The sequence below is a fragment of the Bacillus rossius genome, chromosome 18 (assembly GCF_032445375.1).
Source record: "Bacillus rossius redtenbacheri isolate Brsri chromosome 18, Brsri_v3, whole genome shotgun sequence".
Lineage (NCBI taxonomy): Eukaryota > Metazoa > Arthropoda > Insecta > Phasmatodea > Bacillidae > Bacillus > Bacillus rossius.
Window position 1 is genome coordinate 1,816,582 of NC_086345.1, and position 23,424 is coordinate 1,840,005.

At 34.3% G+C, this 23,424-nt stretch overlaps 1 protein-coding gene across 1 annotated transcript in view; it reads left to right on the forward strand.

Annotated features, from left to right (window-relative positions):
• The first annotated feature begins 1,302 nt into the window (after positions 1 to 1,302).
• The window catches only part of LOC134541252 (transmembrane protein 87A), an 84,778-nt gene continuing 62,656 nt past the window's right edge, over positions 1,303 to 23,424 (forward strand). The window contains exons 1-6 of the mRNA XM_063384526.1: positions 1,303 to 1,643; positions 12,671 to 12,734; positions 15,929 to 16,005; positions 21,541 to 21,603; positions 22,577 to 22,699; positions 22,819 to 22,977. Coding sequence (XP_063240596.1) covers positions 1,545 to 1,643; positions 12,671 to 12,734; positions 15,929 to 16,005; positions 21,541 to 21,603; positions 22,577 to 22,699; positions 22,819 to 22,977 — 585 coding nt within the window. The 5' untranslated portion in view covers positions 1,303 to 1,544. The remainder of the gene's footprint in view (positions 1,644 to 12,670; positions 12,735 to 15,928; positions 16,006 to 21,540; positions 21,604 to 22,576; positions 22,700 to 22,818; positions 22,978 to 23,424) is intronic.

Below are 23,424 nucleotides of genomic sequence, written 5' to 3' on the forward strand. Positions count from 1 at the left end.
TTCTTAGTTTGATCCCTATGAATTAAAATTTATAATAAAAATCTGGCTTTAGTGGTTAATGTTTAGTTAGTGTTTTTTAAGTACTTATTTTTCAAACTTAAATATTTTCTGGTTTATTGCTGAGTAGAACATTAATTTTTGTATCCTTAATGTAAATAATTTTTTTTTCTCTTGAGCATGACGGAAAAAATTATAATATTCAAGCACATTTCGCGCAGGCTATTTTAGTCATTCGGCGCCCTTTTTTGTTGGTAAAAGTATATACAGATTATCTCACGGCCCAGCTTAAAATTGTGTATGGTACATATTGTAAAGAAAGCCTTGGGCTAACGCTGGAATAATAAGTAATGTGTGGACAATCCTTAGTTTGATCCCAAGAATTAAAATTTATAATAAAAATCTGGCTGCAGTGTTAATGTTTAGGTAGTGTTTTTTTTAAGTACTTATTTTTCAAACTTATATATTTTCTGGTTTATTGCTGAGTAGAACATTCACATTTGTATGCTTATCGTAAAAAAAAAAATTCTTGACTGACAATGAAGGAAAAAAATTATTAAATTCATGCATATTTTGCGCAGGCTACTTCAGTCATTCGGTGCACTTTTTTGTTGGTAAAAGTATATAGAGAAGATCTCACGGCCCAGCTTAAAATTGTGGATGGTACAAATTGTAAAGAAAGCCTTGGGCTAACCCTGGAACAATAAGTTATGTGTGGACAATCCTTAGTTTGATCCCTATGAATTAAAATTTATAATTAAAATATTGCTGCAGTTGTCCATGTTTAGTTAGTATTTTTGTTTTAAGTAGGTACTTTTTTTAAACTTAAATTTTTCTTGTTTATTGCTGAGTAGAACTTCACTTTTGTATGCTTATTGTAAAACATTTTTTTTTGATTGAGAATGAAGAAAAAATTATTCATATCAAGCACATTTTGCGTCAGCTACTTCAGTCATTCGGCGCACTTTTTTGTTGGTAAAAGTATATACATAAGATCTTACGGCCTAGCTAAAAATTATGGATTTTTACCTATTGTAAATAAAACAATTAGTTAACGCTCGAATTATTTTTAATTTCGGAAAATCCTCTTTTTTATCCCTATGAATTAATAAATACTTATTGTTTTTGTGAGGTTAATATTTAGTATATTTAAAGTACGTTTATTTAAAACAAAATTATTTTCCGGTTAAACAATTTTTTGAACTTTTTTTTACATATTTAAGTTATTTTTATTCATTTCTGATTTTTTTAATTAAAAAAAGTGTGTCTATTAACTTGGGTTTATGTTTTTAATTAGAGGTTTTTAGTGTAAAACCATCATGGAATCCTACAGTATGTATTTTGTTGGTGTTGGTCATATACATATGGAACTTGACCAAGGTGCCGTCGTGCGGTAGGCTGAGTGATAACGAATTCGTAATTTTATTGTGAGGTTATTCGTTCATACCATTGTAAATTATGCAAAGGACCAGGATGTATGATAGGATGAGAAACTTGACATAAGTTTATACGAATAATTTAGTTGTCAGTTTAACACATGTGAAATAATGGTACCTTGTGCCTTAAATATATATCTCTTTATTGTGTTTGCTGCTGCCGCGTCAGCATTTCCAGATCCAGGAAAATGGACTTTCTCAATAAATTCGGTACGTGGTTTCCTGGAATTGATAATTTATGATTGTGTAGCTAGATATGACGTAGGCCTTACAGTTTCATAGTTTCAACCTTTCACAGTGCCGTGCACAGCCTTAAAAAGTGGGGGGTGAGGTTATAAAATTTCGCCCCCCCCCTCAACAACGTCATTATTAGGCGATTGAAGAAAAAAAAAATCAATAATAGACAAAAAGTTTTATTTTTAATATCAATACTTCAGTAATTTGACCATGTTGTTTGGTGTAAATTTTAAACATAGACGTGTTGACAATTTCCCAATTTCTCCTATTGAAAAAATAAGTTTTAAATATATTTTACAACGTTTAACCCTTTTTCAATAGTGCTAATAGTCCCAAAAGCAGAAACAGTATACTTTTAGCATATAATAACATTCTTCAAGAAAATAAATTTATTTTAAACAAATCCAACTTAACATTCTTCACTGTACTTATTTTTAAATCTTACAATGACAATATTTTATGGATCATACCACAAAATAAGATATAAATAAAAATTTCTTTTTGCAGAAGAACTGTATACATAAACTGAGAAATTTTTTCAGTGCAGGCGACGTGTCTTAATAGCGGCAAATTGCTCTATAACTGTATCAAAAGATAGGTTGCGAGCAATGTCACTTTCTATTGAGAGTATTGCCAGTCCAGATAACCGTTCTTGGGCAATGGTGGATCGCAAGTAGTTTTTGATGAGTTTCAGCTTGCTGAAACTTCTTTCGCATGAGGCTATTGAAACTGGAATAGTCAATAACAATTTATATGCCGTAAAGGATTCTGTGAAATCTTCCTGCAAGTCATTGTTTACAATTATTTGAATTACATCTTTGGGTTTAGATTTTGGTGGAAGTTTGTCAGCCAGGATGTTTCTTAAAGAAAGAAGCTCGGAATAGAGGCCACTGTCCAAGTCCCGCTCGTAATGTCTCGTCAGCTGTTCACAGGATTTCTGTAAATCATTGCTACTTAGTTTCATGAGTCGGCAGGGATACATGAATGAAAACATGTTTGCTACGTCTCTAAGGCCTTCAAATCTTTTGGAAAGGCTTGCAATGATCCTGTCCAACATTCTGTTGTAGATATTAACTTCGAAAGCTTTATTCTTGTCTGTAATTGGCTCATCTTTAGTTAACTCATCCGAAAATGATACCTTTCTACTTTGTCGTTTTTCGGAGATTTGCACGGATACTCCCAATTTACTTGCAAGTTGTATGGCTTTAGCCATGAAACTGCTGAACTCATTTGCTCTCATATTCTGTATTTCTTGGTCGAAGACTGGAGAAGATCAGGATCAGCTGCAGTCAAAATATCACAATCTGCCTTTTGCAAGTATTTGCTTGTTATATTCAGCAACGTTAGGATGTTTTCCCATATAACAAGCATCACAATGAAATCAAATTTTGATATATGACTCAAAAGACCACAGTCACATTTCTTACTACCATCATTACTTTCTGACTTGATGCACTTGAGAACATCAATGATTTTCGGCAGGGATTTTCGAAAATTGCGAGTTGGAGCAAGTCGGCCTTCCCAACGTGTGGTGCAGACTTGCGCTCTGTTGTTGGAAGTGAGAGTTGTCAGTATGGTGAATTATGTATGTGACGACATAGAGAGACGTAATTAATATTAGTATTTGTTCTGTTGAGATGAGGTGGTTGTTGACTTTTAGTGCTTACAATGATTACTTTATCAGTTATTACATTAAATGAAACAGTTTTACAAAACTAATTAATTATCAAATTTATTATGAAAAGAAATAAAAATGATAGCCGTATGTACATACCTCCTTAATTTTTCGCCTCCTGTAGAAAATTTCGCCCCCTCTGTCGATTTGTGTGGGGGGAGAAAACACCCCCCAACCCCCCCACTAAGCACGGCACTGACCTTTCAGCTATTCTTGACAAAGGCCATGTCACAATATCAAATTTTCTTCACTATATTTGACAACAGAGTTGGTGGGGAAATATTGGAAGAAAAAATGCAATTTCGGATTCTCCGTCAAATAAATGTGGAAAGATAACCTCAAACATGTTTTAAATTTTGTCACACTATAAAATATTATTATTGGGCTGACGTAGTTTAAAGTTTTCAATTTCAATATAATTTTTAAATTTAAATAGTACACCACATTGTTAGAACTTTTGTGCATAGCTTAACTTTTTAAAAATGTGTTAATTTTTAGCACATTAAACTTTTTACATAATGAAATGTATATTGTGATATTTTAAGTTATATATCTACATTTTGCTTTTTATATATAAATTATTTTACATACGGGATTGATGTTAAGATTATATTAAGTATTTCATCTTAATAACCTCTTGCCTTTTTTTTTGCCCCTTCTCTTTTTAAAAATTCTTTGTGATGTAGAGGGACATAATTAATGTTTTCGCTGGGCATGATTCTGTTGAGCTAATTATCAACATCATTGGTAAACAGCTGTACATTTTAATTCAAGTCATCCAATTCATCAAACAAATATGGCTGCTTTAGTGACATTTTCAGTGATGTCACAACCCTCCAAAATTTATATGGTAGACGTATTGAAAAATGTTTGAAGCAGTGGTGTGGCAGTGTTACAGGGCTGTAAGGAAGCACTCAGTTGCTGTTGGGGACTAACAGGGCATGCACAGTTGACTCAAGGGTAGAAGATATCACATTACCAAGTTCATCCCTTGATCCTGATGGCATGATCCTGTACATTTCGTCCTGTGGAAAATGATGCTTGTTTTAACTGAGTAAGTCAAAAGATCCTGAAAATAACAAAAACTTGTGATATAACAAAAAATTATGATTATAAATTTAACAAAAAGGAAAATATATTTGGTATTCAACTTATGATCATTATTCATTGTTATATAAAACCACAAGTTTTTTTTTTGTGGGGTCAGGATCTTTCGACGTACTAAATCAAATCAGAAAGCATCATGTACCACAGATCAATGCATACTGGATCATGCCATCAGGATCAAGAGATTATCTTGGATGCGTGATATGTAACTACCAACTGAAGGAGTTTTAAAATGATTGTTGGAGAGGGAGGATGGTGAGAATGGTTGTAACATTGTATAGTTGAGTCATGCTATGTAATCCAGATCTCGCTCCCGCTCATTCTGACATCCGGTTAATTTCGGACAGAAAAGCAGTTTTGTTTTGTTAATCCTACGCAAGTTTGTAGGTTAAAATCTTAGATCTAAATAAGGTAAGAACACCAATAGTCATCATGCTAAGAACAATTTTGGAGAAAAAAATCACCTACCTAACCTTATTGATTTATTAAGTTAGTGCTTTTCATGTGTTTGTGTTTAACCTCAAACTTTCCTTAACAATGGTATCAACCACTTTTAGATAAAAAGAAATTGTTTTATTACATTTCTAATTTTGAAAAAAAGTTTTATTTTGAGCCAGTAGTCATCATGCTAATTTTCGTATTTACCAGTGCTCGTCACATTTTGTGCCAGTAGCCGTCATGCGCGATTTCGACACCTATAGATTGCCATCAGGGGTTTGTAATTATTATTTAGTGTTGTATAGGTTCAAACACTTTATTTTAAACGATAACTCAAACTTTAAAAAGGAATTTTACTAACATACTGTTACGATTTCCCTGCGGGTTCGTAAAGGATAGCCCAATTAAAGATTTTTATCACACACACAGTTTTATTTATTACCACTAAGTACTTGTCACTTATAAATAATCTTCTAAATTAGCAAATAATTAATTACACTTAAAGAAATGTCAATTCCCCAGTCACTCGTTCCACACACCTCGCTGGCATGCACCTCTGGCGCAACTCTCGCCGCAGCACCCCTCGTGGGTCTCCGCCGCGGGACTCCGTCGCCACACTCTCTCGCCGCTGAGACTCACTTCCTCTTCCTGCCCTGGAACCTTCGTCCAAGGACTTCGCCACTCTGCCGCACCCGCGGCACTAGGTATCGCCCGGATCTCCACCACGGGAGAACTCACTCAGTCTCCGACTCTCTGCCCTGGAACCTTCGTCCAAGGACTTCGCCACTCTGCCGCACCCGCGGCACTATCGCCCGGAAACTCCGCTGCGGGAGAACTCCCCACTCAGACTGACTGACTCGAAGGTCGGCCCAACCTCCTTAAATAGCCCTTGGGTTCCCGTCCAGAACAATCGGGCATGTCTCCGAGATATCGCGCGACCTTCGTCGTCGAAATGCCCAGAAACGCGTCGTGAGTCCTCGAAGGACGCGGCGGCTGCTCAAAGAACGCCGATAAACTCAACAAGCATCGGGTTCCCACAAAACACACCGATAAACATGTCTGAGTCCCTCCATTCCGCAGTGCGGCCTCCCTTAAGTAACTCGATCTGAGGCAGGTGCGCGCCGCGAGTCAGGATGTCGCGAGATAGTATGGCACGAGATACCAGGGAGAAGATGCAGGTGGAAGGGGGCGCAGACAGGCCGAACGAGCGCGGCGACGCCAAGCACTGCAGCCAAGCGCGATCGTAACATTACTTTTGTAATAAAAATATATAAAACATAAACAATTAATTTATGTTATCTTACATGTGCAAAACTTACGTAGAAATCAGTACAGTCCAAACAAATAAAGCTGAAACGAAGATATATTTGGCCAAAATTTACATATACCTACCATTGGAAAATATAAATACAGCAGTTTTTAATAACACGTATGAAACACTAGAAAAACATAAAAAATATTTTCAGTACATCAACATTACTGAAACTGTGAAAATTTGCGCTTATTATTTAATGATTGAAAAATTCACAACAATAGGCTAATTAAATACATTCTTTAAATGATTCATGCAATGATGAATATTGATTTAATGCAGTTCCTCAATTCTAATACCAAAGGGAACCTTCCTTTCCTAGCTGTCCTAGCTTCCAGGAAAAACTGTAAATTCACCATTAAAGTGTACAGGAAACCAACTCATACAGGCAAATACCTTTATTTCAATTCCACCATCCGAAAAGCACCAAAACTGACATAATTAACACTTTAATCAACCGAGGTGAAGCTATTTGTACCGACAAGATATCAGTTTGCTGATGAACAAAAACACTTAAAATATGAACTTCTAGCAAATGGTTACCCACCTGACCTATTAAAACAGCACATGGCATCAAAAAAATCCCAAATCACTCAACAACATACTACAGAAAAATCAAGTGGCACATTAATTATGTATTCCCTACGTTCGTGGTCTCTCGGAAAAAATAAGACGTCTGGGAAACAAAGACAGTCTATAATCCGTTTTCAATTCAAATTCCACTATCAAAAAGCATGATTACCAAAGAAAACCATTCATAGATAAGTTTCAATGTCAGAACTGTGTGTATCAGATCCCCTGAGAATGTGGTTGTATGTACATAGGAGAAACTGGCAGGGCCCTTTCAACACGCATTAAGGAGCACAAAAATAACATAAAGAAGGGCGAAACTCAAAAATCTATACTTGCCAAAAATGCCTGGGACAGTAGCCATAGAATACTCTTTGGGACAATGCTGCACCACTCATACAGGAAGAACACCCAATAAAAAGGAAACTTAAGAAATCAGCATTTATTGTCAGCAATAGCAATATTAACAGTCAACAAAGCATTGTATTAAAAAATATATGTACCTTTACGTTTAATTAAAAAAGAAACCATTTTACTACACAACTTAGTTGCAAACCAACAATCCTCACAGCAATATATCAGCCAATAATATCACCTCTTTTGTTTGCGACCAATCAAGATAGCCCTAGCCTGCCTTTGGCTGTGCAGGGAGAGGTGCTCGAACATATATAAGGGTCATTCTTCGATAAGATGTCATTAGCATGGCAATTAGTATAATAGTATAAAATAGCTTTTTTATTTCATATCTTGTCATTTTATATAATAAATCACAGCATCTTAATGTATTTTATCAATAACATTATGATTAAATGCCCAATTTAAGCATATTTCCTTTAAATTACAAATTGAAGTCTGAAAAAGTCTCCACCCTGGCTTGTCCCCCTTGACATTTTTGTTGAACATATTAACATTGTATATTTTATTTGTCACAGTTGCCTAGTTAAAATATATTTAACACAAATTTAAATAAGTGTACTTGGGTATTATAATGAATAACAATAATAATATTGGTTTATTATTAATTTTTAAACTTTTACTTTTTGTCCTGCTTTTTTCGTGTATCTACCCTGGCAAATTCCAATCCACTAAAACAAATAAAAATATCAGACAGCCATTTTTGAAATGGTGCTCAAAGGCACCCATTGACGACAGTTTAGTAATACAAAGCAAAGAATCTGTTAAATCGCTGTTGTAGGTTAGTTCGTGTGATGCCATAGTGTCGTGCAGTTGTTTCAGAAAGGTGAATTTGTCTCTCCACTGGTAAGTCATACTATTTGTATAATTCACTTTATTTACTTTCAATTAATTGTAACAATTCAACTATATAGTGATAGCTAATGTGTGACATAATATTAATCCAACATTAACGCCTGTTTATCAAAAAATTTAAGTTTACGAGGAAAAGTCTCTCCTCTGCTGTTTTTCCCCTGGCATGATAATTACCAGGGAAAATACTCACTGGCCAGTGGAGTTACATGTTTGTTAATGGTAGTTAATTTTTTAAATTCAGATATAGTTAACGATTTTAATGATACATTGCTATTGTATTGTTATCTGTAATACTGTTTCAGACCATGGCACCTCGCAAAGAGTTTACACGCAAAGAACAATTCTAGAGAAGAAGCGTCAAGCAGAGAGATTACGCTATCAAAAAATGAATAATGATCCGGAAAAGTATAAATTACTACAAGAAAAACAAAAGGAAAAATATTTAAAAAAGGAGGAGAAAGGAATCATCAAAACTGTCAACCATATGTCTCCCAGAGAGCAACGTAAGGCACGCAAAATATGGAAGAAGAAAGAAAGAGAGTGTAGGAAATGACTTGCTCGTGAAAATATTACGAACGTCCCGGTATCTCCATCAACTTCGGAAAATGATGCTCAAATACAGCAAAAGAGTTCTTACAGAAAAATTATATCTGCTAAAATTAAATCAGACCGAGCTAGAAGACCAAGATATTTAAATGAAAAAATATGAGAAAATACAAAATCTGAAGCTTAAATGTCGAATTACAATTACTTTATAATTTGTTGAAGGTTTTAGAATAAAAAGAAATGGCTGTATTACAAAAATGATACTCAGATTTTAAGTTAAGTACAATGTTTACAAAACGTTGATTATTCCACAGAAGAAGCTAGTCTTAATCATAATTACTGATTAAGAAAATTTTATTGTTTGTTGAAAGTATGATGTTACTTATTACTTAAATACATAACATTTATTTGTTGTCAAAGACACTAAAGAAGCTCTAGTTTCACATTAAAACAAAGAATATAATATAAAAATAATACTCTAATAGTAAGTTGAGTACATTGTTTAATAAAAGTAAATTTTAATAATGGTTTTATGATGTTAAATCTTTCCTCTGATCAGAAAAGTATCTACTCTGGTCTTAATGTTCTTACCCTGCCTTATGTATTTACCCTGGCTTTATAAAAAATAACTAAAAATGTATAAATTGACTTGCCCTTCTGTACATGTATACTTAAAAGGGATTAAAGTCGTAATATACATTTTAAATAATAAATATCCAAATTTTATCCTTGGCCTTCACTATGTATATTGGAAAATAAATTTTGGAAAATAAAACTTTTTTGTGTATTATGTTGAAATGTGGCATTGTTCATTTGGTGTTAGTATGTCATTGATCTAAGAACCTTTCAATTCAATATAGTGTAACTTAGAATGTTTATTTATGATTCAATCACCAAGCAACTTTACTTTACTTACAAACATATCACCATGTTGGTAACACAAATAAAAATGTCATTTACAAGCAGGATTGGCTGATTTAAACCACAATGGTTTAAATCAGTTTAAACAATGGTTAAAATATTTTTTTTTTTAAAACTGAATTTTTAAATAGAATAGTTTAATAAATTTTAATGAAAGGTCTAATTCCACTCTAATAACAAAATAGTTTGTTCATTAATGTTTATTGTGATACAGGAGCAAATAATAATAATCAAGATCTTATCATTTAAATTATCTGATTAAGTTGTAAACTATACTTAGCTAAATACTAGCCTCTAACATTAAATTAATTAGTAAATTGTACTCAAAAGTGTAATAAATAAAATTATTATTTTAAAAAAAATCCTATTTTGTGGGAAATTCCTGACTGTACTCTAAATAAATCCCCTTTCTGTGGGAAAAACTCATTCTATGGAAAATCCTCCTGTGGGGAAATTTCCTTCCTCTGGTTAATCTTTAGTCAGCTGTCGCTGTGCGGATTTGCTGGTCTGATTCAGTTATTTGATGTTATAACTTTTCTGGTTCAACATGAGTGGCAGAAAGCAGGATGTATGGCTTTTATTTGTACATGCTAAAAACCCAAATAACTAATGTGATAAAAAAAATCGGTTCAAACAAAAAAAAAACAGGTGGTTTGGTTTTTTAAAAAACCCCGTTTTTTTTTCCAACCGTGGTCTACAGTGACTCTAGTAAATGACCTTGTTCAGTAGTCTTCAATCTTTCTGGAATAGAGGGCCAAGTGTTTCGTCGGCTAAGTGATGCAGGTTGCGTGCGTCAGTTCAAGCTTGTGAACTCTCGTAGAGAGGATCCTCTTCTCATACGAGTTAGGTTCAGTCCAACCACCGATATACTTGAATTCCTGAGTTCACTTTGTCGCGGGATACTTTTGGAGCACTGAGTAGTAGCTCAAATTGAAATATGAGGATGAGTTGGGATGAATGAATGAACAATTTAAATGTTATGATGGTATGAAATGAAATGTTGGTCCTGGAAACTAGAATCTGACTATAAAAAAAAGTGGTCATGAGAGCGATCCACCACTTCAGTATTAGTTTTATGCAAGAACCAAACAGGGATTCAAAACACAAAATAAAACAATTCTAATTATTTCAAAAAATTAAGAAATCTGATGGTTTGAGACAGTACTAGTTCCTTTGCTGTGGCATTGTACAGGCAGGACACTTTCATGCTGCTCGTACATGCCTTTCTTGTGGGCCTCCACTGCTGCCACCTCAAACGAAAAACAAAAGTGAATGTTGGAAAATGAACTCTAGAGAAATATTGGTAGTACACTACTTCTATAACCATGAAGAAATATAAAACCAAATAAGCCATATTGGATTTTACACTTTTCAAAGGCCTTTGAATTCACATTTATTTAACCAATGATCTAGTGTCAGTATGATGGCAAATGTGATTACAGAAAGACTTTATTATTATCTGAAAGTGAGTGAAGCATTAACATGCAATAAATCTTGCCAGGAGACAAAGAAAGCATCAACTATGCAACGAGATAATGTGGTTGAAACTCACTTAAAAAAAAATCGAAAAGAATCTTTTAAGGTACAAATAGATCCTACTTGATAATCTGTGTTCCAGATTTCACTGTCTCCACGCCTCGGGAACTACAGAGACAGACGCTTTTTTTTGGAGTGAAGAACTGTAGTGACTAGGACTATCTCAGTTTACAGTGCAACTGGTCATGTGCTTCTGTTTTAGAAGAAATCACAGAGTTGGGACTTGGGTCACACCGATCTTAATACCGTATGGTTGCAGTTGTGTTTGACGGTGAAAAGTCTAACCTGGCAGTCCATGGTTCTGGTTCGGCACATTCTGTAATCCGGCACCGATCCAACCTAACCACTCACACTCATATTATTCTGGGTTGTTTTCAGCTGGCGGGCCGCAGTTCTGCGCTGCCGGAGTTCTGAATCCTCTCTCAGCTCTGTGCTGTGTCTTTTATGTTCCGAGGAGTTACATTTCATATTTTAATGTTTTGGTATTTGACGTTTGATAATCCGCAAAATAGCTGCTCTGGCTCGGCTGTGGCCTCCAACGAGCCGGATTAAAGACGTTTCACTTTACGTCCAACTGTTCCTGTTGCCGGCAATGTTAGTGTTTGTTATCTTGTAACAAAGCTTACAGAGGTTCACTTGTTATGAGCATGTGATTAGATTATGTTAAGCTGCCTCTCTGATAGCATTCTGAAGCATTTATGATATTGAAAAAATTCTACATTTTCTAATTATTTTTACATAATTTTTTTAAAAGTTCTTACATGAATAAAGTTTTATAAAACTTATTAAATTATTTTTTAAATTATTTTAGACATACAAAATAAAATAGGTTTGTGTATTAAGAATTATGTATTATTTGTGTATTATTTATTATTATGTATTATGTATTATTGGTATCTGATATTTCTGGTTTTTATATTTCTTACAACATTTGAATGTATGGAGGGGAGGGTGGAAATGTCCTTATTAGTGTTTTTTTTCTTCTGAAACATAACATACTCTATTTTGCAGCACCTCAATGGCCAAACAGCACCTAAATTATTATGATGAGTAAATTTTTATTTTTGTTAGCCATTGAATTGCACTTATGTTATGGGATTACTAAGTAAATAATTGTTTGCCTTTGGCACTTGTAGTTTTGAACTTATACTCTTTAGGATACTCAGGTTTTTGATTTTTAGAATAAGATAGTAGATGGATGTGAGAATGTTTTTGAGAAGGATTTAAAATAAAGCTTATTTATGGCTGTGGCTATATTACTTTTAGTGTATTGCATTAATTTTATTTATTTATTTATTTTAAATTTTTGCATTAAGATATTGGACGAATCATACTATACAAAAATCACAGCAATTTTAACATACATTCGTATAAACTTTCATTTTCCATTATCTGAAAAGGCACTTTTTTTGCATCAAGCAAATGTGTAAAAGCAAATTTAACCAACATAATATATAAACTTTGACCATAGTAAAATTCTTTTAAATTAAAGTTTGCAATTTAGTGGGTAATATGTAGTTAATGATAGTTTCATACCATGCCCAAAATATTTAAGGTTTAATTCAGCACAGATGTATTAGGTACTTTCAACAAATGTTAACATTGTTATATTGTTGTGTGTTATAGCCACAAGAAAACATCAGTGTGTTTCAAATCAGTCTCTTCAGAGGTTCCAACATTTTTGTCCAAAGTATGTATATCATTCTATTTTCTATTTGTTGATGCATGTTGAAATAAACATGATTGGGAACAATAATGTAACACATTAGTACAAGCTTGGCCGTTATCTATCACAATGTTTTTGTAACTAATTCATCATATTCATTTAACGTCTGCTGATGAGCTGTATTATGTAATGTTGTTGTAGTTTGCTTAGGTTACTATTGTTATAAGTGAGGATGGGGAAAGCAGATTCGTAAGGATAGCCCAATTGAATTTTTACACATTTTTTTTTACTACAGTTTACATCACTAATTAAATCACCACAATTAACATCTGTTCACAAATCACTAAGTATCTGTGAAGTTCCACAGTTCGCACTCCTCACTGGAGCTGGGCTCGACAGTGGTTGTCACCTCAACTCACATCTGTCCACTCACACAGTCTCGCGCCACTCAGTCGCACTCGCACTCCACTCCACTCCTGGAACTCTCGGAACTCCCGCGGAGGCCAGCGTCATCGCTGTTATACCGTTGGCAGTCTTTTCTGGAACTGATTGGAGTGGTTGTGAAGTGTTTTGTCATCCGGGCGGGGCCATCTCAACGCTCAGAGTATCCAGAGAAGCTATGCTTATTCACGCCACTCCACGTGCCAGGGGATACACAACAGCTCCGAGGAAGGAGAACGCTGGGGCGAGGGGGGGAGGGGGTGGCGAGGCCGGGCCGTTGTAATCCCAGTGGCGGTGCGGGGCGCGCTCGGGCCCCCTTGTCTTTTTCGTTCGTAACACTATTAGTGGCTCTAGCTGTCACATTATGTAATTTTCGTTGTCATTCGTTTCATCGAGAATAGTGACTTACACAAAAAAAAGGGGGGGGGAGGTTATGCAAGTAACTCTTCCGCCCTCTCACCCTGAAAACTTAAAAAAATATATTATTCCTGCCAGCAAATGAAAAGAATTCAAAAGCAAATAGTGGGCAAAGAGGTTCCATCTCTCCCCCTGTCTGTGAGCCAGTACTTGGATCTACTTCCAGGCACTTGGCATTGCAGGATGAGTAGTTTGGGGCGAACGATGAAAGAGAGGTTATGTTTTAATTTCAGGAGTGGAAGCTGTAATGCTGAGCTTGGAGTGGAGGATGTAATAGGATGTTATAATGTATGAACAGAACATTACAGGAAATTATAAAATGCTTTTGTTTGTCTGTGTCTTGCTGCTGGACTGGGGCTTATGCGGTAGAGTAGGGCGGTGTCAACACACAAGTTTCTCCACTCGGTACAGCTGTTGACTAAAAAAAAGGAGAGAGTAAAAATTAAAAACAATCCGTATGTGTGTTCAGTTTATGATGATGAGTGTTATATTTATTGGCTTAGTGCTTGAAAAATAAGATTAAGATGTAATGATTAAGTTTATGCATCCTCACTGGCCAGCTAAATTATTTTACTGGTCAGAGCATTGTAATTATGGCCAGGAAAATTCATGCTGGGTGCCATTTGTCAACATTCTTTGCACGGTTGATGTTCTGAAACTTGAGAAGTTTGGAAGAGTGCTTTATAAACTGACATCCACGAGTGAGAGAAAAATTTCATTAAAATGGTCAAAATGGAATCAGTTTCTTCATAGATTGCATTGATAAAGAATTTAATGTAGGCCTACTTCAGGTATGTGCAGCATCAAGTGACACCGGTATTTAAAAAAAAAATACAATTTTCATGAGCACATCTTGCAGGCCTAACTTTGACTTCTGCAAATCTGTAATTTTGTTTATATAAACTTATATAGGTACTGTATGTATGTACAGTTAACAAAAATTCTATTCACCAAAACAATACTTTAGGTGAGGTGAGGATGAGAAGGTAAATATCCACAAATATTATTTCACCATTTTGCAGCAGATTTTGTGCACTTTCTAATGGTACCCAGCCTCAGATTGTAAAGATTAATAAAAAAGTTTTATAATAGGATTTACAGAACTGATGTTTACAATTTTTGGTAATATAATTTTACACTTCTAACATAATTGCACATTCATCTGGGCATTTAATTACATTTCATGAGTGATAATAAGTATGATACATACCGACAGTGGTAAATATACATACATGACATCTAATAATTATTTGGATGAGTGTGTACTTAAACACAGGCAAACAGTCTTGCACGCTCTTAAAGTGGGACAAGCAGAAAATAATTTTACTTATTTTAGACTCTACGATGTACATTTGAGTCCTGGAATCTGTATATTTAGTTTGTTTTCATAACATTTTCTCATTATTTGATTATCTTTTTCAGTCAGAACTAGTCTGGTGTTTTCTAAGCCCCAGAAGCTCCCAGTCTTCAATATGGGTGATCTAAGCCTTATGTGCATAGCTGCACTGCCTTACCTTGCCATTACTTTGGCTCATTCTTTAATTGGGAATGGTTTTACTTAGTTGCTTTCTAGGCATTATCCCTAAATCTGTATCTCTTTGTAGAAGTATAGCCCTGATGTTATTATTTACCTGAGGATCCCGTCCACCCGGGCACACATACGGTGCCCAGAACTACTCAAGATATCTGAGTGGGGTCTGTTTACAAAAATTCTCTTGAGGGCTGAAAAGTACTTTTGATTTCAGATTGAGTTTTTAAACTGTATTTTTAGTAGAGTTAAAATGGCTGAAAAGTATGTTTTCAGAGTAATTTTAAGGCATAAAACAACCAGTACAGATTCTTAAAAGCACTTTAGGGATTTGTATTACACCTTTACATTAATTTTTCTGCCGTATAATGTTACGGTCACGTTGACCTGTGGACGACGAGACTGTTCTTGGCCTTGTGTTCAGAGGAGACACCGCGCTAGAAGCACGCAAGCGTCACACTTATTATCCTACCTCACTAACACACATACAACACCTGACTAGACGGACCCCTCAATCAGGGTTTCTCCTTTAAAAGTAATTAGTCCTCTACTAAATTACTAAATTACTAAATTACCAAAACCTACTGAGAAATTTCTTGAGTTACAAATGGGGTTTTTTATTTTTAGTTTAAAATTCAGAATTTTTCTGACTTGAAGTAATAAAAACTTCAAGAAATGTATGATTGTATTCTCTTTATGCATTAAACAATGTATCTTTTTTTTTGAGGGATTGAACCTCTATTGGTTTCACTTGCAGCATACTATAACATATGCTGCTTTAGCATTTTATTGTGATTTGTTGTCATTGTGGCTTTTATTTTCTGCATTTCAGTGTCATGTCATTCTCCTAGTCCTGCAAACCTGTCGATTAAGTATGAACTTCATCGCCTTCAGTGTTGGAATGAGATGGTGAGTTTTAAATTTCTGATACTTTTGTTTCCAGCATTGATTTTCACTGCTTGTATTAGCTTCCTCTTAAAGTGTGCTGCCTTCATCACTTGCTACACGAGTTACTGCCAGTGCCTGCCGTAATCTACAGATACATTGTTTTTGGCACTAAACTCAATCACACTTCAGGGCTTGGAACTAGAACTGCAATAGTTTGTGCCGGAATATTTATCTGAAAAACTCCCTAGAAAACTTATTATTTTTTTCAGTCCAATTTCGTTTATCACACATAATATTATGGTGTTACTGGTTATATTTTTATAAATTAGTTTTTGTGATACTTATTTCACCAAAATAGTGTAATGTTGACAATCTGCATTTTAATGATAACATAATTCGTAATAAGTTTGTCTAAAAACAGGTATATTTAAAGTAATAAAAATAAGTTGGCAGCATTTGTATTTTAAAATTAATTCAACTAGATATACCTGGTGAAACAAATTTAATAAATTTTTCTGATGTATGAACTTTGAACTTTCTATGGAAATAATTAGCCTACATTCCTTGAAGTTGAAAGAATTTTTGTTTTGTTATTTGAATGATGTTTTGGTTGATTGCTGCTTAATTTAATGATTTAACTTGCCTTTTGGGGTTATACAGTGTATTTAAATTTTGAAATCCTTTCCTGTCTTAATCTGGTTTTATTGCGGTTCACCATATCATGTGTCCCTAATGATAACTGGTTGGTTGCATACCCGGCTTCTATGGTAGAAAGTCTGTTTTACATCCACAGCATTAATTGGCCGCTCAAGAGGAGTTTAATCAGGTTTTAGTATGCGGTTGCCATTATTCTCTCTGGTGAGTGATCTGAGTGCTGATGTAAGTGAAAGGTCCAGATGCAGATATCAGTAATCAGCAGCAAGGTCTGCAGTGACAGTTATAATCGCATCTCATCCTTGGAGAATAATATTTTAATATTTATTTATCCGTGATGAGGATCATCTTGGACGTAACCATTTCTTCAGAACTATATTTTCTTGGTTTGACGTTGTTAATATGTCAGAAATTGTTTTGTGTGAATCTTGTTTATGTTTCAATCGCCGTGGTGTGTTCAAGCTAGTTTTCATGTGAGAAAGGACTGTTGTTTTCCTGCATCAATTGCTAAGTAAGAACATTTGTTTGTCTATGCCTTACATCATTATTACTCTATTTCATTTCCTACTATGATTCTCACTCTTCCGAATAATTTTTGACGTGACAACGTCTAATAAATCTATGAATGCCGGCTGCACGCACAAAAAAGTGTCCCGTTAGCACATTGTCCCATTACACTGGGTTCCGTTACACTCATTGTACGATTGCGCCGCATCTATCTCTCTTCCACTCAATTGGAACAACCATCAATTTGACTTTTTCGAGGCACATTAAACTTGAAACAATCCCATTCGTTTCCTACTTTTCCTATCATCATCCTATTCTTAACAGAATAACACAGATTGGAAGAAGTTAAATAGCAAACATATATAAAAGTTATAGTTAAAATAATCTCTTCGTTAAAGTAATAAACATATTTGAATTAATGAGTGCAAATAAAAGTAAATTTATCAATTAAATTGTAGATTTCATTTCACTCCTTCTTTGTATCCATACAAAAGAGTGATAATTCAATAAAAATTATTCAATTTTATTCATAAAAGTATGCAATCATTTCATCAATGTTTTGTGATGACGTTGTCACGTTAAACTATCATCCGTAAACCAATTTTACAGACAACCAATTTTTTTTTATAGTTTTTAACGTTAAACTAAATGTAAATTTTTTGAGTAGCTTGGTAATCACTAAATGAAAAATAATGTACATAATGTCCATAAGAGATTGTCCTCTTATGAATTTTAATAGCATCAACTGTAAGTGTTGTAGAGTGTTGGTTCAAGGTCACAATTAAAGTAAAAGAGTAACTCAAACAGTTTTAGATAAATTCACGTGCGAGTACTGCTTTAATATTTTCTCGCTTGCAGCATCACCTATGTATAAAAGAATGGCTCTTTCCCCAATTAGTAGAGAGTGAACCTGTAAACTTTGTTTGGCAACAGGATGGAGCCCCTTCTCATTGGAATCTCTTTGTACGAGAGTGGTTGAACGTTGAAGTCTCTGACCGTTGGATTGGTCGTAATGGTCTAGACGACAGAGCTCTTTTTAACTGGCCTCCACGTTCACCTGACATTACGCCATGCAAATTTTTCTTTGGGGCTTTATAAAAGATTGTGTCTATGTTCTGCTGTTACCTAATGATTTGCGAAGTTGAGACACAGAACTAAAGAGACTATTGCTTCCATTATTCCTGATTTGTTAACCAAAGTGTGGGAAGAATCGGACTTTAGGTTGGATGCGTGTCATATAACTAAAGGGGCACATTTTGAACATTTACAAGAAAAACTAGGTTTGTTTACCTTCACTTGAATGAATGATTGGTTGTAAATTGTATAAATTAAACTTGAATATTATACCTTTGAAACTGGGATATTCTTTTGTGGACATCCAGTATTTTTAATCATTTTTTGCATAATTATGTGCTAAAGTTATATTGTAATCTTTTTTGTTAAGTACAAATAAGAAGAATTAAATTGAATACAGAACTAACACTTTTTGGTTTTAAGGCAATGCTACTAGCTGCACCATGATGTGTAAATTTTCATGAACAAAAGTAAAATGTTGTCTTGAAGTATGTAGGTAAATAGAATTGCATAAAAAATTTTAAAAGGTACCTTTGGCATATAATTATGCCAAATGTATGATATGCATTATTTTTTATTTTGTGAATATTACTAAGTTATTCAAAGACTCTGCAAGTTTAACATTGGTTAATGTAAATGTAAAATAAATACCTGAACTGGTTCCAACCCTCTTTAAGTTGACACTTACGCATATGTTTCAGCGTGTCTGAGCAGATGAGCAGATGACATTTGTGCTTCTTGCTAATAGCTGGTGTTCAAACTCATCACACGTGATAGTCAAGTGTTCATTTTGGTTACTTCTTTTCCAACCAAATATATTATTAAAAGCATGACATTTTCAATAAAAATCCATGACCATACATGTAGACAGTTGCATTTGTAAATATATTTTAAATGGGGGTATTTTCTATTGGAATTTTGAAACCATATTATTGAGAAAAATTAATTCCTATGCATTTTTTGATGGCTTGAAGGTAGAATAATAGTTGGTTCCGCTATATAATGAAGTTTTGGTTTAGTCATATGAAAGATATCCTTTTTAATTTTTCTAATAGAATGTAGAAACTGTCTTTTAAACATTTTACTTTTAGCAGTGGATAAACGTAAAAATGTGTAATTTATTTTTGTATATAAACAAAACTGTCCTTGATATTTTTTTCTAATGTAAAAGTTTGAGATCTAATAAATGGAGAAGATGCAGTTCTCTACTGAACACAGCCCATATATTTCTCCTCTTGTCAACGAATAAAAAAAAAAAACTGTTCTTTTATGTGAAAATGTAGATATCTGATAGGCAGTTTGGTTTTATCGGAGTTTGATAATATCTTGGAGCATGTGCAAACACCCTAAGCCTTGGCATTATTTTCCAGAGTCTTTGTCTTAAATAAGTAGCTGCCACCTTGAATATTTTAAAATTAACTTCTCTTCTTTTTCTGTGTGCCCCAGTGTTCATTTTAAATATCATTATGTTTAGCACATAAATTAAGTAGTTATCTGAAAATAGTTTTAACTTGTTGAATAGGTAAGTGTATTTCCATTTAATTGGCAACGTATTTTTCATTGCCGTCAGCGAAGCACTGCTGCCTTTTCCAGGTAATATAGGCACTTTTGAATTCTTTGTTAGTGTTTTCTTTTAATCAGTAAAGCTTTAACGTATGGTAAGTACCAGATGTTTCAGTATGTTGTTAGTTGAAACAAGTTTATGAATGACTGTGATCAAGTTGCGTTCAGTTGATGCGTGGACTGTCTGTCTGAAGCTGATTTTGAAAAGTTGAGATGAACTGAAATGCACTGAAGTTATTTTATATTAATTATTTTAAGTTGTAACATGCCAACCAACAGCTGACATAACATAGGTGGTAGGCAGCATGCAGGGAAAAAAAAACCAAAAGAAAAATAAAATATTGTTACATATACATAGGTGTGATACAGTTTTAACATTGACATTTATTAATACAAGAGACAAGTAGTACACAGTGAAATAATAATAATAATAGGCATCAAACAGTATTAGACTTTGCTAGATACGTAACATTTTGGATAAAAATTTCTCATTTTTAACATATACCAATCTGGAAATTTCTTAATATTTAGTGAAATGAAGTAAGATTTTGAACACTTAATTGTTTCTCTAATAATAAAAAAATAATAATGAAATTTGTCAAAATTAAATATTAGTCTATACAACATTTAAATTTATTGCTAATAGTACTATTAAAGCTAAGAAATTAAACACATTTATTTTCAGTTAAATAATTGAAATACAAATGATGTTTAAACAATTGCTTACAAAATGTCATAATGAGTTGTTTTTTATTTCCTAACTCTGGCATTTGTTGTAATTATAAATTTGTTTTATGTTAGTAATCCTCATTTTTGCAAACATAAATTAAATGTAATCGATAGACAACTATGTACGAATTTTAAGTACAGTAAAATACCTTAAGTCCTTTGTCTGATCACAATATTTAATGTGTTATTTCAGTGTTCAATTAAAACTCTCTCTCTCTCCCTCTCTCTCCCCCCCCCCCTCTCTCTCTATATATATATATATATATATATATATATATATATATATATATATATATACATACACACACATATACATATAAATATATGTTGTGTGTGTGTGCGCGTGCGCACGCGCATGTCTGTCTCTCTGTTTGTGTCTCTGTCTCTCTGTGTGTGCACATGTGTATGTGTGTGTGCGTACGTGTGTGTTTTTTTGACTGGCAATGTTGGTTATGCATTGTTAAATTGAAATGGCAAGAGAGCCGCTGCAGGAAAATATTTTCTAGTCAGTTCTGTTTGTTTGTTGAAGTGTGTTTGAGTGAGTAGTATATTATATTGAAGTATGTCTGTAGATTGGACAGGAAGAACAGGGAAATTGGCTGAATAGAAATTACGGGAATGCTGATCCCAGCATTTGTCCATAGTGATTTCAGAAATGGCAAAAAACCTAATCAGGATGACCAGTCTGAGAATTTGTATATGTGGATCATGGGGATTACAAGCCCAGTGTTAGCACTAGCACCACCTCTTTTTGTCAGTTTGAGTTGTGTCGGAAATTTATTTCATTGTGGGATAGGTGCATTTACATTATGAAAATGCTATTATACTAAGTATTTAATTTTAAAAGTTTTAAAAGTCATTTTAATTTTTCGCTTTAACATCTTGAGTACATTATTTTTGTGAGAAGCTGAAGTATTTTATTTAAAGTCAGGGTGTTGTACTGGCAAAGCTACTGCAATATTTGAAATGATATAACCATTGAAGCATGTCTAATAATATTGATATTACGTTCTCCTGTTTTGTTTACAGTCAGTGGAGTTTACCAGCAATGCAACATTTACACCTTATGAATGCACTGATCACATGATTCTGGTAAGTAAACTAATCATTTTAATCTTAAGGGTAGAATGACCCCTAACACCTTGTATTTATATTCCCATGATTTCTATGTTGAATTATTTACATTTACTGACATATTTAAGTATATTATTAAGTAACCAGAATTTTAGGAAGGAAATGACCAAATTTTTTATACGTAGTCAATTTCAGATGGCATTGTCAGAAGATAGTCGTGTGTGTTGTAGAGCCCGTAAATGAAATAATAAATCTCTACTGCAACCTCTGACTCACATTGTAATAATTCATCATTGCAGGGTTGAAAATTTTTTAATAGTTATGCTAATCTGAAGATATGCATTTGGCGCTCCTTTATCCGACATTCTTTGGTTCAACACCTTCTGTAATCCAGCTCTAAATAAGGCCTCTCCTGTTTTGAAGGCTGGAATCCTGTTTTCTAGCCTTTTACACATCACTTTTTCACAATGTTACATCTGTGTACATACATTGTACAATCTTATAGAAGCTTATTGTGACATTTATTGATTTATTTTTTATTGTGTTTTGAATCCTTCATGGTGTTGAGTGCTCCGAGATGTTGATCTTCGCATTACCATCATCATAAATTTAAAATACAAGTTTCTGAAAAAAATGTACCTAACTTATTCAAATACAGTCTGATAAAACATATATTTCATGAAATAGTGATCATTTTATTGTGTACTATTTTCCTTAGGTATTCCCATTGAAACTATATTGACGTTAAATAATCCGGCATGGCCATAGTTTCAAACTACCAGATTAAAGATCTTTTTCTGTGCGTATTTTTGAGACCAGCGTTTTGAAAAATTCCTGCTTTGGGCAGGCCAGGAACCATACCAGCATTTGCCGGGTTATTTCAGGAAACAGTGTAAATCTCAAATGTAGGTGGCTGGACTGGGTTTCGAACCCGAGTCCTGCCAAGTGCAAGTCCAATGTTTTACCAGAGCGTCCACCTGCTGTTGTGCAGGCGAACCACAACGGCGGGCCGCCAGCGTCCAGCGGAGCGAAACCCGAAGCGCAGGACAAAGATAAGTCGAAACCTGGAAGTCCTAAGGAGGTGGCAAGGTCAGCTGCGCATCCCATTAACACTGTGAGTGCCAAATTGTTGAGTCGAGCCAAATATTAACATTATTTTTTTTTTTGATAACCATTTTTTGCTGTAAAGTTCACATGTTACCTAATGGTTTTGCACATGTCTCTTGCCCACAGGAGAGTAAAACGCGTATCCCGCTCTACACGGTCCCCGCGGACGGAGTGTACGCTCTGCTGGTGCAGGTGGTTTCTGCTTCCAACTACACAGGCACCATGCAGATCGAGATGAAAGGAAGTCACGGCTATTTGTCTGCAGCTGACTGGCCGCTTCTTCCGGTAATTGGTGCTGGTTTCACGGGTGTCGCAGTTCACCACAAAGTAACTCGACTGAAAGACTGGCCACAAAAAAATGCTCAAAGACATGAAAAAATTTTGTTTCAGCAGCCTTTCCTGAACTGCATTTTTTTTGGCCTCACTTCAGTCGTAGTACACATTAAGTATAAAAACTTGGAAACTTCCCACTTAAATCATGTACAAATTTTCTAACTTTAAAATTGGCTTCTTCCTGCAAGCAATCAATCTCTGTCTTCTATGTTTAGTTTTGAATACTGTATAAACACAACCCTATGATGGAAAAATGTTTTAAAAGAAGTGTTTTAAAATGTTCTGAAATGCCCTAAAATTGGTTCACTAAGTACTTGTAGTTACCACTGTATTTCAAAGTGTTAATCATTAATATTTTTGTTAGTATGAAAACAAAAAATGACAAATGCACTTAGCACT